General features: G+C 36.5%; 1 protein-coding gene across 1 annotated transcript in view; it reads left to right on the plus strand.

The window, feature by feature from the left end:
* Positions 1 to 5,542: 5,542 nt before the first annotated feature.
* LOC107697482 (A-kinase anchor protein 7-like) overlaps positions 5,543 to 16,486 on the plus strand; it is a 30,987-nt gene continuing 20,043 nt past the window's right edge. Inside the window, 5 exon segments of the mRNA XM_016498290.1 lie at positions 5,543 to 5,575; positions 6,432 to 6,568; positions 9,228 to 9,376; positions 11,407 to 11,519; positions 13,124 to 13,270. Of these exon segments, the coding sequence (XP_016353776.1) occupies positions 5,543 to 5,575; positions 6,432 to 6,568; positions 9,228 to 9,376; positions 11,407 to 11,519; positions 13,124 to 13,219 (528 nt within the window). The 3' untranslated portion in view covers positions 13,220 to 13,270.

Genomic DNA, 16,486 nt, shown 5'->3' on the forward strand with positions numbered 1-16,486 from the left:
GAAAAGTAAAAAAATGAATTAAATATTAATAAAAACTATAATAGTATTTCTATGATTCTAAAATAACGCTGATGTATATTTTTTTGTATCATTATAAATACAGTATATTCACATACAGTAGCTTTTATAGCACTGTTTTTTTTTCAAATTCCTTCATTGTTAGTGATTATTTAATATTATTAATATTCGTTTGCATAATATATGTGTTTTCTGTGCATATTTATTATGTATACATAAATACACACACATACAGTATATATTCAGCATTATCACAGTCCTCCACCTGGCCCACAGATATCCAGCAAAATCACACTCTTGAGCCTGACGGCTGAACGAGGAGCCACCCTGACGCTCACCGCACAGCTAATAACGGTTCGGAGCAAACTGGGCTAATACCTGCAGGGTATAAATAGCGTGTTGTTGATCTGACAGCTGAGCAATGCCTGTGAACAGAGTTAACCGTAAAGGGGATTTGTGATGGAGAGAGGATACAGTGACTCTGATGCTTTCAAAGCCTCCTTATGCTAAGTTTGGCCTTAGTCACACAAATAAACACATGCACCTTTAGCCATTACGCCACTGACATAGGAAGAACAATTATTATTAATATCACAGCACTTTTATTTTAGATGCAATTAATTGCGATTAATTGTTTGACAGCACTATTATTTATATTATGTATTATATCTATTAATATTACAACAAACAGTATGTGGTAACATTTAAATATATATATGGATTATATACTCTGTTATTATAGTTAACTAAAATGAAAACCATTACAAAACATTTTTGTTACTTGAAATTAAATAAAATATAAAAAAAACTTTTCAGCCAAAGAAACATTTTCATTTTAATTTAGTTTAACTTGATGTACTAAAATAACTAAAGTACTTAAAAATGAAATAAAAATAATAATATTACAAGAGTACTATAGTTTTGAAAATTATTCTATAAATATTAGGGCATACAGTATGTTGTACTGCATATATACACGTGTGTGTGTGTGTGTGTGTGTGTGTGTGCAATTCTGTCCTAAAGTACTTAAAAATGAAATAAAAATGCATAGACAGACAGTGATTCATAACAACGGCTTTTGTTGTTTTTTTTTCAATTAAACACAAAAGGAGAAATTTTGAAGAATGTTCAGCCTGCTCTTCCAGTACAATGACAAGCTCCAAAAAAGGACACAAACAAAGGAAACACGAGTACGGAGAACCTTAAACTCAGCCTCTTTAACACACAGAGTTACTGCATGACTTTTGTTTACAATAAAAAATGATTGTTTACATTCTAACAGTCATGGACATTAGCTGATTATTCACTCTCCTTTTGTTTTCCAAGGAACAAAATAAAAGTATACAGAATTGTAATGAGGGTGTGGAAATCGAGATAAATCATCATGCTTCAGAGAGCACCCTGGTTATTTCCACAGAACTAAAAACATGGTGCGCTGTGAAGGCATGAAAATAAAGGCCATACAGTATGTGGTTAGCGTGTTTGGTGGGAGTCGAGTCATTCTTTAAATGTTTGTTCAGCACAACTCTGACAAAACGGCATCCGTGGAACCAGAGCTTTGTTGTTGGAAGTGAAGAAAGGTTTTCTTGCTTTGTTATACAGCCAGCAGTGCATTGATAAGAGAGAATAGTGTGTAACTGAAGCAGTTAAACAAGCCCCGGCGCTCAGGATTGGCTCACCTCAAACTCCAGGCCGAAAGTTCTCAGGTAAACATCAGGGAGCAAACGGTCGGAGAACCGGTCCTTGCTGTACACCTGTTAGCTGTGTGAACTAGTCGTGCTCGCCCTCCGCGGCCTGAAACCCAAGCAGCGGTCTAAAGTTACACAACACAAACGAGGGTGTGAGAGAGAGGCAGAACACAGCCACTCTACAGCACTGCAAACAATAGCTGCCTTATCAGAATATGTGTGCGTTTCTTCCCAAAGCATTCGTGAAAGTGAAAAGAATCACTCAATGGGTTCAAGGTCAGAACAAACAAAGACTAAATCTGTTTAGTGTTAAACTAAAACTAAAACTGTTTGGCTTTGTCTTTTTCTGCTTGTTCTGTTTTGTTGTTCCCAAAACACAAATGTAATGCACGTGCATTATGAAGAATATTGTCATGACATATAAGAAACCTTTTTCTGCATTGGAACAATTTCATATATTTACATACAGATATGTATGTTTATGTGAAAAACATTTTTGGACATGTATGGCATGTTGATTATGTAATTAACTACAAAAGGCATGTATTTAAAAAATGTTTTACAAACAAATACAGATTTTTTTAATATATGTTGTTTTAATAAAGATGCATAGATAAATAGCATGTATGGTAAACATAGTTGCTACATATAATACCATATAAAAAATAATATAGATATTATTAACAGAAGTACATACACAAATCTTACTATGGGGATGTCATATTTGTTCTAAACGCATATCTTTATCTACCCAGAGCATGTGTGTTGCGACACATCAGAAGGGTTTGGATCCATTTGCAGTTTATTAAGAATGGTCAGACGATACAGGGTCAAATACCGGCAAGGCAGAACAGCAGAGACAAGGCAGAGGCAGAATCGTGAACCAGGCGAGAGATCGGGGCAGGCAGATAACAATCAGAGAATCAGGAGACAGTCCAAGATCAAAGCACAGAAAACAAACACGGGTATAACGCTCGGAAATGACAGCCGGGGCAAATCAAGACTTCGCAATGAGTTTGTGAAATGGTGTGGCTTATATGTGTGTGTGTAAATGAGATGCAGGTGTGATTGTGTAATCAGTCCCAGGTAAGAGGGATGATGGGAAATGGAGTCCGAATGGGAGATTGCTAATACTCTGGGGACAGTTCCCTCTGGTGGTGCGGAGGAGGCGGTACGGGAGCCTCCTCTGTAACAATGTGCATATCTGTGAAATGTATATATCGCCTTATAGGTAACATATATGGCAATATCACTCTTGATATAGAGCAATATATGTCATATATTAAACTTCTGTATGGGTCTGTTTGTCTCTTTGAACATAGTGTTGGTGAGTTAAAGAAGAAGAATAAATATATTTAATAGCATGAGAATCACTGGATTGTGAGGCAGATCTTTTCCTTTGTCTGTGTCATGTTTTGACAAGGCTGACGGTTTTGACTGAATTATGTTTGGAAATAAAGGCCTCAGTGTGGATTGAAGGAAGTGCTGGATACAAAGAACAACAAAATCAATTCATGACACAAAGATACAGCTTCTGCTATGGCAAAGGCTTAGCTCATGAATATTCATTTGGTCTTGCTGATGTTGCCTGTTAATCTGCCTGAACATGATATTCATATTACTGATACTGATATTCATATGAATTCAAGCCTTCACAATAGTATGACCCATAATTATGACCAACACTCACCAGCATCTGCCTGCTTTTCAGTCAGTCCTGCTGGGTAAACGTCAAATTATGTCATTAATATTCATGAGCCAAGCCTTCACCATAGAGTGAATCTTGAATCATTTTTTTTTTTTACAAGTGCCAGGTCATTCGTCACCACGAAATCAAAAGAAAATGGCATTTTGCTTAAAGAAAATTATTATTTTTAGGATCCTAGTTTGAATATGCAGAAGTCCCCAAAAAAACATTGTCTTTCTCTTTATTTATTCCTTCCCTTTCTAGCTTGTACTTATTTGAACAATGCCTAAAACTTGGTATTACGAGCACTTTCTGTGTCTGTTTGCCTCTTTGAGAAGAATTGCTTTATGTGTTCCTCAAAAAAAAGCCTCCCAAAAAGTAAAATACTTGGGGGAAAAGTCTGCACAATTCACCAAAAATCACATGCGAGGTGAAGGTTTACTGAAAAGAAGAAAAAAAAAAGTTTACTGAAAAAAAAAACTTTTATCTCACATGTGATTTTTGGTGGAGTGTGCGGATTTTTTCTAGTATTTTTAATAAAGGGGAAGAAAATGCTTCCCATATCTTTTGTGTTTGAGGTCAAAAGCTGTGTGTCCTATCAAACTCAACCTTATTTTGGCACACAGCCAAACATGAACACGTTGCATATGCAAGTACAACTATAAGAAAAGCCAAAGAAAATACAAGCCAGACTAAATATGCGAGCAGTTGCGTTCTGGAAAAGTGTGTTTTGTGCTGTGCATGCAAAACAAATCCATCTCAAGTCAACAGGTATTTGGAAATCAAGCATGCAATAATGTTCTGCATCATCAGTCCTCAGAACTACAGTATTTGATGTATTTGGTTTGGGTTTGATGTTCAATGTAAAACCTGCAGCAGCAGCTTGTTATCTATAGGCAGCATGCAAACATCTATGAGTCTGAAGGTCATTTATCACAGCGCACCGGCAGTCTTACTCTCCTGTCCTTATTTGCTCTCTTTCTTTTCTTTGTAGCAGTCAAGAAGGTCAAGAAAGCAAAGAGCGAGCCAAAGAAAGTGGCAGGCTAGAAGAAGAAGCAGAAGCCTGATGGCCGAGCTTCCCCTCGTGAACACAGAGGTCTCGAAGGAGCTGGGCTGTGAGTCCACACTTGCTCCTAGAACAACATGCAGCAGAGCTCACTTACCTTTTAAAGCGGCGGTGTGATCCGGCTCCTGTAGGCTCGTCTCATCTTCCGGGCGGAGGAATCATTGTGTGAAGCTGAGCTGAGCTGAGGGACGATGTTTGCTTGGCAAACGATGCGTGGATCGTCCTAGTACCGCAGCTGCTCTTGCATTCAAATGTCCCAGCTGGCTACATGCTATGAATAAAACATTTGTTGGGCGCTTTGGCATTTCTTCTGTGCGGCGGACTTCAGAAATGCTTCTTCACATTTGTCAATGCTTGCTTCTCAATGGCGCTCACATTCTTAGATTTACAGTCTGACTAGTGAACATGCTAATGTTTTCACTACAAATGATAATGTCAGCATCGGAGTTCAGATGAACAGCTGAATAGCAGCATAATTGTGAGTGAACTGAACCCGATGACATGACTTGATTTTGAGCTTCAGTTTCTAGTCTCTACAGACTCACGTGATCAGTTTCACTAATTCACTGACAATGAAACCTTTTCACAGACTGTGACACCTTTCCACAGTTATTAAATCTAGCAGTGTTTTTTATTATAAATTTTTTTCCCCATTTTTTGAAAATGTACTGTGCATTCATGACAGCATACTTTTTATATTGCATTGGCGTTAAACGATAGAAAACTAGTCAGCGTTTCTAATGCAACGGCTGAGGAAGTCACAGCACATTTGACGTATTTTTCTCCTCTGACAAATGTTTTCCCTCGTTTGGAAAGTCATAGAAACACTATCACGCATTTTGTCTTTCGCTATTGCAGCAAAATGTCAAGTTCTTACATATAATCAATAAATGTAGTTATATTAAGACACTATAAGCTGTTACCAATGGGATGAAATCAGTATAAACAAAAGCTTTGCGCTGCAGAAAGGGGCACACAAGCTGCATCTGAAGTGGCATTTAGATGTGTTTATACTGCAATTACAACTGCATAAAGAATGCTATGTGATTAATGTTTTAAAAATAGTCTTTTGGATATTGAAATATGGAGATGATGAGCCCCTCAGAATGGAATGCAGTGACTGTCTTTAAGAATGGATCACTGAATAATTGATTCGTTTAAAAACACTGATTCATTCAGTAGTGAATCACCGCTGTGTGACACCCAACGGTTCTGCTGTGGCTTTGTGTGGAACTGTTTTCATTGGTGAAATAGAGCAAAAACAGACAATATTGTTTTTCCTCCATTTATTGAATATCTGTGTCATGGACTCGCAAGGTGTGTTTTCATTTGTGAGTGACATATTCAGTTTATTATGTCAGCTTTAACATTGTTAAAACAACAGTTAAGACATCCTTTCTTTTCATCCTGTCTTTTATCCTTTACTAAATGTAGAATGTAAAGAAGTAACACTCAAGGTACATAAGGAATGACTAGAGAAGACGTGCTTTCAGTCAGTTCACTTTCACTGGAACTCATGCCAACATGCATTAGAGAAACTAACTCTGTTCTTTCATTGTTAAACTGAAGCTGTGCTATGTGAGCACTAGAACATGATTCGTTTGGTGTCTTATTATTATTATTTTAATACAATAGTGATTATTCTATGATAATTTTTATGTGTTTATTTTTTTACATTTACTTTGCCTTTTGCGTTGCAGATGTCTAACTCTAGTTTGTGTTAATTAACGTGCACAGTCCCTGTCAAATAAAAAAGACCCCTAGTGTCTCAGCGAGTAGGTTGTGACAGCATCATGGACAGCAGAGAAGATCAAATCCAAAAGTGCCACTTGTCTTCTTTAAGAACAAAAGAGATGGGAAGTTTTCTCCTCCTTTTGAAAAGTGGATTGTTTCAGTACTGGAGTGCTTTGTGAGCCGTGAGTTGGGAAGCCCATCTCTAGAGTGTTTTTTTGTGTGTGTGTGTCTGTTTCAGATCAAGCAGGCGGTGGAGGATGTGCAGAAGCTGCTGCTGGAGAAGGATTGTCATCTGTCCCGAGCGCTGATACCTGTGGACACGCTACACATCACTCTACTGGTGACTCACCTGAGCACACAGGAGCAGCTGGATCTGTAAGATCACACACACACACACACACACACAGTGAACGCAGCACAGAGATCTTGAAAAATCAGTGACCGCTGCAGAGATCTTGACACATGTATTTCGCTTTCATGTGAATCACCCTAAGGTGGTGTTATACATGTTGTGTGTGCAGCAGGGTTGGAAGTTGCCCCCAAATTCAAGATAAGGTGGCAAAATGCCCCTGCCCAATGCCCAATTAAGTTAGATCTATTACAGCCGTCACAATTAAAGGGAAATGCAGAGCTGCCGACCTGTACGCATTTTGCGTAGCGGCTGGTACACTGGTACGATTTGTCACTCTAAACTACTCAAAAACCTAGTGACGCCTCTGTCCACGCGCAGTATTCAAAACAAGCAACAGAAAAAGATGAAGAGTTCAACCAATCAGAGCGTGTTTTATTTCTCTCCAAGCTGGCTCTGTTTGTGTGTGTCTGTGAGTCTGCATGCTGAGGTGAGAAAATGCCTCCCCGCTTAACGAGCATCTGTAATGACTTGAAATGAGAAGTGTTTCTAAACCTGTTATCCCAAAAAAAAGAGAACATTATAACATACCCCACAACATCAAACGAATGTTAGAAATAACTTCCGTCCTGATCTGATGTGGCTTCTTATCACATCCATTGTCGATTAGCAATGGATAAATATACATAATTATTAAAATACACAAGGTGGTTTTAACAACACATAAACATTGTCGCAGTATAGTGTTCAGTGTCTTAATGTTCTCTTTGAATGTCATCATTCAAAGTGTTCCTGTCTTCTTTTATTCAATTACGGAGATAGCTGGATACTTTTGTCCATATTATGGATTTCCTGGAGCATGAGTTCTATTTCTTATCTTAGCAAAAAATAACAAAACCGTAAACTGTGGTTTAAAAAAAACCAGAGGAATTTATTTAACCGTGAGCTAACTGTATTGTTGCATCCCTACTGTTTACTGTAAAACAGTAAACAGTAAAAAACAGTAAACAGTAAAAAACAGTAAAACAGTAAACAGTAAAACAGTAAAACAGTAAAAAACAGTAAACAGTAAACTAGTAAACAGTAAAACAGTAAACAGTAAAACAGTAAAAAACAGTAAACAGTAAACCAGTAAACAGTAAAACAGTAAACAGTAAAAAACAGTAAACAGTAAACAGTAAAACAGTAAACAGTAAAACAGTAAACAGTAAAACAGTAAAACAGTAAACCAGTAAACAGTAAAACAGTAAAGAGTAAAAAACAGTAAACAGTAAAACAGTAAACAGTAAAACAGTAAAACAGTAAAACAGTAAACAGTAAAAAACAGTAAACAGTAAAACAGTAAACAGTAAAACAGTAAACAGTAAAACAGTAAACCAGTAAACAGTAAAACAGTAAACAGTAAAAAACAGTAAACAGTAAAAAAAACAGTAAACAGTAAAACAGTAAAAAAACAGTAAACAATAAAAAAAACAGTAAACAGTAAAACAGTAAAAAAACAGTAAACAGTAAAAAACCAGTAAACAGTAAAGAACAGTAAAACAGTAAAAACCGTAAACAGTAAAAAACAGTATAACTGTAAACAGTAAAAAAATGTAAACAGTAATAAACAGTAAAACTGTAAAACAGTAAAAAAATGTAAACAGTAAAACAGTAAACAGTAAAAAACAGTAAAAGTCATGCTGATGGTACTCAAAAATAATTTCCAAGGTTGTCAGGTCTGGAAATGAACAAACGTGTTGATTGCGACATTACAGTTACAGCAGATCTGCTCACGTTGAATCAGATTCCTTGCTACATGTGGTTTGCAGTGTTGCACATTATAATTGATCACACACGTTAATTTAATCCCAGTTTAAATAACTGTTTTGTTTGTCATGCCACTGAAATAAGCAATGTGAAGCCTTGATTTTCTAATCTGTAAAAAGCAATATACAAATTCAGAAATGGTTCTTCGCTTGTTTTGTCTGTAGGCAGAATTTCATGTGCTTTTCCACACAAAACTTACTTTTAATCGACATTAATAATCATTATTACAATATCAAGAGCAATAATTGACAATCATGATATTGCAGCTTCACACTCTAATTAGTTGCTGTTTTTAATTGATAGGCTATTTCCATTATGCAGTTTTTGTCTTCTGCTCTGTCTTTGCAGAAACAGTGGCTTAGCATTGTGATTGATTTAAGTTTTTGACATAAATAAACAACAGAAACATTTAATAGTGTAATTATAAAAATTGCCCTAACAAGGTTAAAAAAATTATATATATTATAAATATTGCTTAATTTCAGCTTGAGTCACTTCAATGTTGATTCAGTTAAGTCCAGTAAGAAAGTTTATAATAGTAGTATTATTATAATAGTAATATTTTTACTCTGTTTTGTGTGGTCAGTCTTTGTTCTCGAATTACATTAAATTCAGATCTTGAACAAAACACACAGTTAAAACACATCAGCTGCTCCGTAAAGCAACAAATCATCCAAATCTAAGCTGCTTTATCGTCTTTAAAGGCCAAGAACACACATTGATCTGTCAGAGCTGCGTGCTCATTCATCTCACACCTCAGCAGTAATTATGACATGCCTTCGCTCTCATTATCTGTAATGAAATGGAAGAGCAAAACTGACAGCAGAAGCGTGCAGGACTAGACTGTCAGGATGTTTGTCGTGTTTGTGTGCGCAGCGCTGCGTCTACATGATCAGAGCTGGAGTCTCCTCTGAACGCGCTGCTGGGGGTCCTGCCCTTCTGTGGAATCGGACACTTTAAACAGGAAGTGGCTTTCGTTCAGATCGTGGACGGAGGGCATCTGACCACACTCACGCTCATGGCAGGTACACCACTCTGCATCCGCTCTGTGTTCATGCTTCAGATGTGCCAGTCTGCCACTGGTCAGTCAGACTGATAGTCCCACCCCAATCTCACAACATTGCTCGAGGAAAAAAATCACAGGTGTAGTTTACCATTTATAGCTAATTATTTATGCAATATTGTGGCTGATGATGCAGGTATGCTACAAATATACAAATGCATGTAATACAGTTCAAATGGATAGTTCATTCAAAAATGATCATTCTGTCATGCTTTACTCACCTTCATGTCATTCCACAACTTTAGTGGAGCACAAAAAGTGTTTTTGTCCTAACAGTGAAAGCCAGTAGAGTTTAAAACTGTTTGATTGCCAGCTTTCTTCAAAACATCTTCTTTTGTGAAGAATGAAAATTCAAGATTGATTTAATATTTGTTTATGATTACAGTAATATTGCATTACACATATGGGGGTATTTGTGTAGACACCCAAGGCATCATGGTCAAACCCTGTGAATAATTTTAAATGCATCTTCATAATGATTCATCATGACTTTATACCGCAGCTGCATATGAAGTCATTCATGTGTGAAATGATCAGCCTCCTCCTGTACACTGGTATGTTTGTCACATCTGTAACTGCTGCAGCAGCTCACTCACTCTGTTCTGGAAGTGGATCTGCACATGCATTGCTTTTATCCACAACACTGTGTGTAGCCTAGCATGTAAAAAGGCAGGTGAAAGTTATAAAGGATTCACTACTAAATATTTTTGCATTGCACCATTAAACCTAGTTGAAATGTAACTTTATATATATATATATACTGTATATATACATAAATTAAATATTTGCGGAAGCATCTGACCGGGGGTAATGGTTAGAATAAAATAGCAGGTTGATTGAATTGCATCAGTAAGCTCTTGTCCTTTAGACATCCTTTAGACATATGATGATGTTGTTGTTTACACTCATTTATATTTTAAGGGCGAGAACATTACAGTGTGCACCGCTCCATGTTGTGCATGTCAAATGTTTTTGTATCAATATTTATATTGCTCCTTTTTCATTTCAAAGACCGTTTCTGCATGTCAGTATTGTATTTCAATGGACATTTACTGTTAGTTTACGGTTAGTTACATTTACTTATGCGAGACTAAAGAAGTTGGTATTAAACTTTGCAGGAAAACTATTCCCAGCATATAATGTGACTGTGCATTACTTCACAGAGAGCGTGTGACCTGCTAGAGATGCTCTGCCTTAAGAACTGATGGTGCAACTACATTAAGTGCAAACTAACTAGTAGTTTCCAAGCCTCTAGTGTGGACTTTACACTCCAATTTAAGCACGTTAACTTCTGAATGGCTGGTGCAACCCTACCCTGCTGTGATCAGGGAAAGTTACTTTTTTTTATATAACAAAAAACACAAAAGTTATATTTTTGGCAACTGTATAGGCCCTTTCACAAGAAAATTGCCTCAGGCTGAAGGAAATGCCTCTGACACTTGCATTACTTATTTGAAAAAGTAACTCCGATATCTCATTGAAATTTTAAAAGTAATGCCTTACTTTACTAGTTATTTGAAAAGGTAATCTGATTATGTAACACGTGTTATTTGTAATGTGTTACCCCCAACACTGGCTGTGAATGTGTTTGATTGTTACAGCTGTCTGCAGCTTTCATAACATAATCATCATTTACCAAAATAAATCAAATAATTCAAACTGAATTCAGATTTCCAGTATTCCAGTGCTTCCAGTATTGGCTTAATCAGATTGACATGACAGTAAGAGGAACTAATACTGGCTGATAATTACATGAGCACAGTATTTTGGATGCTCACTGAAAACCCCAGAGAAACGTGTTGAAGGTTAAGATGCAGAGAGATCCTGAGAGCTCGGGCTGCAAACTCTCTCTCTCTCTCTCTGTATTGATTATGGTCTTGTCTTACATTGAGGACAGTGGAGTAGTCTCGGGCCTGTCCGCGGAGGCTGTAAATAGACTATCCCAGGATGCATCTGTCTCTCTGAGGCTGAGTGTTGTTTCTCTCCACCCAGAGAGCGTGAGGAAGGCGTTTGAGGAGCAAGGCATCGCGTCTGGAGATGACAAAGCATTCAAACCTCATCTGACGTTTCTCAAACTCTCACGAGCACCTAAACTACGCAAGCAGGTGAGGAGGACTCGTGTGTGTGTGTGTGTGTGTGTGTGCTGAAGAAGGAGGATGTGTTTGATTTATCTAATCATAAGCAAATACTACAGAGTCTGTCAGTTGCATTATGGAAATTAAGCTTGACATCTTACTCTTTCCTTTTCACATAAACAGAGTTCAGATTCTTTACTGTTTCTTCTGAATGAGACCGAAGCATTAAAGCTGCACACATTTGTACCACAACACAACAACAATGATCAGTAGATAATTATTTATTTGTGATAATCTATCTAATACTATTCTTTCTTCAAATAATATGGTCTATCTGTTGATAAATAGACTGAATGAGTTCATTAATTTATTTGTGCAGTCACAGGGTGTGTGCATAATTCCGTGTGTGCATAAAAATCAGCTTTGATAAGTGAGAATGTGCGTGACATCTATTGATTAAATACACTATCATTCCGAATTTTTGGTGTCAGCAGGATTTTAATTGGTAATGAAATAAATTAATACTTTTGTTCATCAAGGATGCATTCAATTGATCAAAAGTGACAGTAAATGCATTTACAAAATATTTCTGTTACAAATAAATGCTATTCTTTTGAACGGTCTATTCATCCAACAATCCTGAAAAAAAAAATCACAGTTTCTAACAAAAATGTTGGGCAGCACAACTGTTTTCAATATTGATAATAATAAAAATGTTTCTTGAGCATCAAATCAGCATATTAGAATGATTTCTGAAGATCATGTGACACTGAAGACTGGAGTAATGATGCTGAAAATACAGCTGCGCATCACAGAAATAAATTACACTTTAACAGAGATTCACAGAGAAAATGTATTAATTTTTAAATCAAATTTTCAATCAAATACATAGTGTTGTTGAGCAGAAGTGGTTGTGATGTTGTTGCATGAGTCAGGTGTTGAGGTTGATGCTATCTGTTCAGACAGTGAAGGCTGAGACCTGACGCCAGATCTTCTCATCAGTCCACCACAATCAAATCAAACACGCATTACACAGCGTTAATCTTCCCACAATCCACCGGACACTTTAAAGAGCGCTCCACAACCTCATCTGCTTCCACATCCGCTTTCTATCAAACAGGAGACGTTTAACCAAATGTTCACGCTGCTCTTCTCCATATAATGAAAGAGACGGGCTGAAAATAGGGAATGAAACTCTCTGTTTGTTTATGAAGAAAGGAGCTGGAATGACATTAGCTGAGCTCTTCCTTTAACTGTGTGTGTGTGTGTGTGTGTGTGGATGCTTCTTCTTCATGTGGAGGACACAGATAGGAGGCGCGTCTATAATCTTCCCGCAGGACACGCTTCCTGCTGAGGTTATCTCACGTCCATTCCTCTGTGACTTTCTTTCAATGAGGAGACGTTTAGCCAAATGTTCACGCTGCTCTTCTCCATATAATGAAAGAGCCTGGGACTAAAAAAGAGGGAATGAAACGGATAGGAGGCGTGTCTATAATCTTCCCGCAAGACATGCTTCCTGCCGAGGTTATCGGCCTCGACAGACGCTTCCACCCCTACTGTACTCTCTCTTCCCTCGCCCATCCTTCTGTTTGCTCTAGACTTACTGTGTGACGCGTGTGTGTGTGTCTTCGCAGGGCGTTAAGAAGCTGGATCCGGCACTGTTCTCTGAGTTCGAGTCCGTGTGTTTGGAGACGAATGCGTGTGTAGAGTGGACCTGTGCTCCATGCTGAAGAAAAAGAGCTCAGATGGATACTACCACCGAGAGAAGAGCGTCAGCTTCAGTGAGTAAACCATCAGCATGCTTTCACAGATAGTTTGCACTGAAGAAGATGTCACTGTGCATCAGTAATGTGTGACCCAGTGCTTCTGGACTGACGGGTCACGGACGTAACTGAGTGAACAGCCTTTGAACGAGGAGAAAAACACTTCTCATATACAGTATTCACCTGTGCTTGTTTAGATCACGTCTGCTCTTCTCCACACATCAGTTCTCATGTTTGCTCTGGATCCTGAAGTAAAGTCAGTTCAGAAGCACTGCTCTAGAGCACATCTAGGTTTCTGCTTTGTAATTTGGGCTCAGGTTTCAGGTCATTTGCAAACTCTTTCATTTCAGCCTGTTACTGTGGTACAGTAATGCTATCAGATAGTAATGCCATAGTACTGTGAAATATACCACAGTACTGAATGAGTATTTGAGAACAGCATCTCCAAGACGCTTCAAGAAACCCACACGAAATGTTGATTTCATTTAGTTAATAGAAGTTCACTGGTAAAGAAAATCTATTTATGACATTATTTTTGACAGCATCCTCATTTTACAGCATTTTTACACAAGTGCCTAAAACGTTTAACAGCACTGTAGCTTTGCAGGAAGGTTTCTTGAAGCGTCTCGGAGACGTTGTTCTTCTGGATTGAGTCTGTCTCAGTTTGTTCTGTTTCTTCATGTCATGATTCCAGACAGACTGATGATGATCAGATCAGATCTCTGTGTGGAGCACAAAAATCTCACTGCATTATTACAATTAATGGCAGAATAAATGTTTGGTAATGTAAGCTGATATTTCCCACTGACACTCTACAACAAAAAATAGAAATAACTGACTTAAAACCATTTTTTAGCTGCTGAAAATACTAGTGGCCTAAAACTTTTGCACAGTACTGTATATAACACTTTATTCCTAAAACTTTATGGAGTGCCTGATGTGAGGAGTGATAAAAATACAGTAGATATCTAAAATCCATCTTCAACTCTAATATGTCAAAAAATCAAGCATGAATTTTGAATCTGACTTTATGCGATGTTCATGCAAATTGGTGCATAGCATAGACTGTAAAAATAAATAGAAAAGTGAAGCCAAAACAAGAAGCCGTCTGTCTTCTCGATGACATCATCTGGAGTCTGCGTAGTGATTGGTGGAGTCGTGTTATTATTAGAAAATTAGTGAACTTATTAGAAAAGTGAACACTTGAACGAGCATTAGCGTGATGTAACTACCTGAAATGACGGAATCCATCTTTGGGAAAAAAACATGTAATTTAATTTTTAGTTTGGCTCACGTAACATTTGTTTACATGGAGAGGGCGATCAAAATGTTTTGGCTTCACTTTTCAGGACATGTGACACTTGGTGCATAGTTTAAGCTGGATTAAGCAGTTTCTGCTCTACTAGTGTCATCTAATGGAATTACAAATAGTAAACCTAAGCAAATGGCCCTTTCGCTCCATACTCTTTCCTCTCTTTGTGCTCTCTGTGTACGGTAACACTTTACTTAAAGCCTTAATGTATAATGCATTGAAAAAGGGTTATCAAAGGCTGTAATGCATTATAATTATTCTTAATGTGCATTGTAATATGTGATATCTTGTCATAATCATAACCAAATTTAAATGTATAGTGTAATGATGAATTGATAAGTGTTATGTAATGTATTAACTGTGGCTACAATTATTCATGAGATTGTACAATGCATTATAAGGTGCATTACAAGGCATAATTAATGCATTAAAACTACTTTTATAATGCATTCTACATAAAGGCTTTAAGTAAAATGTTAATGTGTATGTACAGTATGTGCGTCTTCCCTTTGCTTGATCTTCTGCTGCTGTTTGATGTCTAGTAGTTGTTTCTTCATGATGCCATTAATGAGCCTTTTACTTGTTTTAAGTTTAAGTAACTACATTAGTTAACATAAACTAACAAATAACAGTAATTCTACCGCATTTACTAGTCATAATGTTAATCTCAACATTTACTAATACGTAAAAAACATGAAACATTGTATTTGTTAACATTAGTTAATGCATTGTAAACTAACATGAACAAACACTGAAAAGGTTTTCACAAATGAAGGCTTTAAAAGTGTTTATAAAGTGTTATATTCATAAAGTCATGACATTAGATATGCATTGCAATCTTCCTCAGTATTTTTGTTTTGTTTTCCAATGCAAATATCTAAACACCCTTAAATCAAAATACATTTGCATCATGCAAAATGATGCAAAAGATAAAAAGTCCTGTGTACTGAAATATTCTGCAATTCGAGATCACAATAGGGCGCATTTTTGATTTGTAATTTAATGCACAAGTAGGCTAAATGTGAGCACAGTGCAGTTGGGTGGTTGACATATAAGCCTGAAAAAAACATTTTTTTTAAACTTCAAATATTAGGCATAAAAAATATTGAGCTGTGTTGTACTGACTCTTGAATTTCCCAAAAAATATGTGGTCTTTTAGATTTTGTATTGGAAATTGGATTTATTTACCAATTTGTTGCATTTGTGCCTAAAATTGTCATATGGTGTGACATAAAAGTTATTCTATATAAAATGAAATTGGGATATACTCTCCCTAAGTAACTAACTTCACCATAAATCTTTATCATTACTATCTTAAGATTTAACATTATTTTGTGCAGATCCATTAGATTTTGTATTATTTTTCTAAATCATCATGCAGAGTAAGACATCTCTCCTCAGCCTTTCCAGACATTTTAGAATAATTCTGACAAACCCTGTTATAAATCTAACAAAATGCTTGTGAATCTTGCTGATACTATTTATTTTTTGTTCCATTGACTTTTTTATGGTTTATAACAAAAAAAAGTATTTTTATTGCCACAATTCTGATTGTCACACCAAATGATATAGTGTTACACTATATGATGAAATGCACCACACCACAATTTGTCAATGCAAAACAAGTGTATTTTATATGCATTAAACATTCAATGAATTCAATTAACATTAATAAAAATAAAAATCATCAAACATACCAACATTGTTTTAATACTTTTAAAAATGTATTTATGAAACTCAGAAATATGAGTAAATACCATCTCACGCCAAGAACCGTCAACATGAACATTTTAAGATTATTGATATTTTATAGTATTAGTAATAACGGATAATAACAGATTCAAATGAAGGAAGAAGGGTGTGCACACTGAATGCCTTGAGTTGTACTCTTCGTTTCTTCTCTTTATACCTGTTAATGAAAA

This window comes from Sinocyclocheilus anshuiensis, unplaced genomic scaffold, assembly GCF_001515605.1.
Source record: "Sinocyclocheilus anshuiensis isolate Anshui unplaced genomic scaffold, SAMN03320099.WGS_v1.1 scaffold1452, whole genome shotgun sequence".
Taxonomy (NCBI): Eukaryota; Metazoa; Chordata; class Actinopteri; order Cypriniformes; family Cyprinidae; genus Sinocyclocheilus; species Sinocyclocheilus anshuiensis.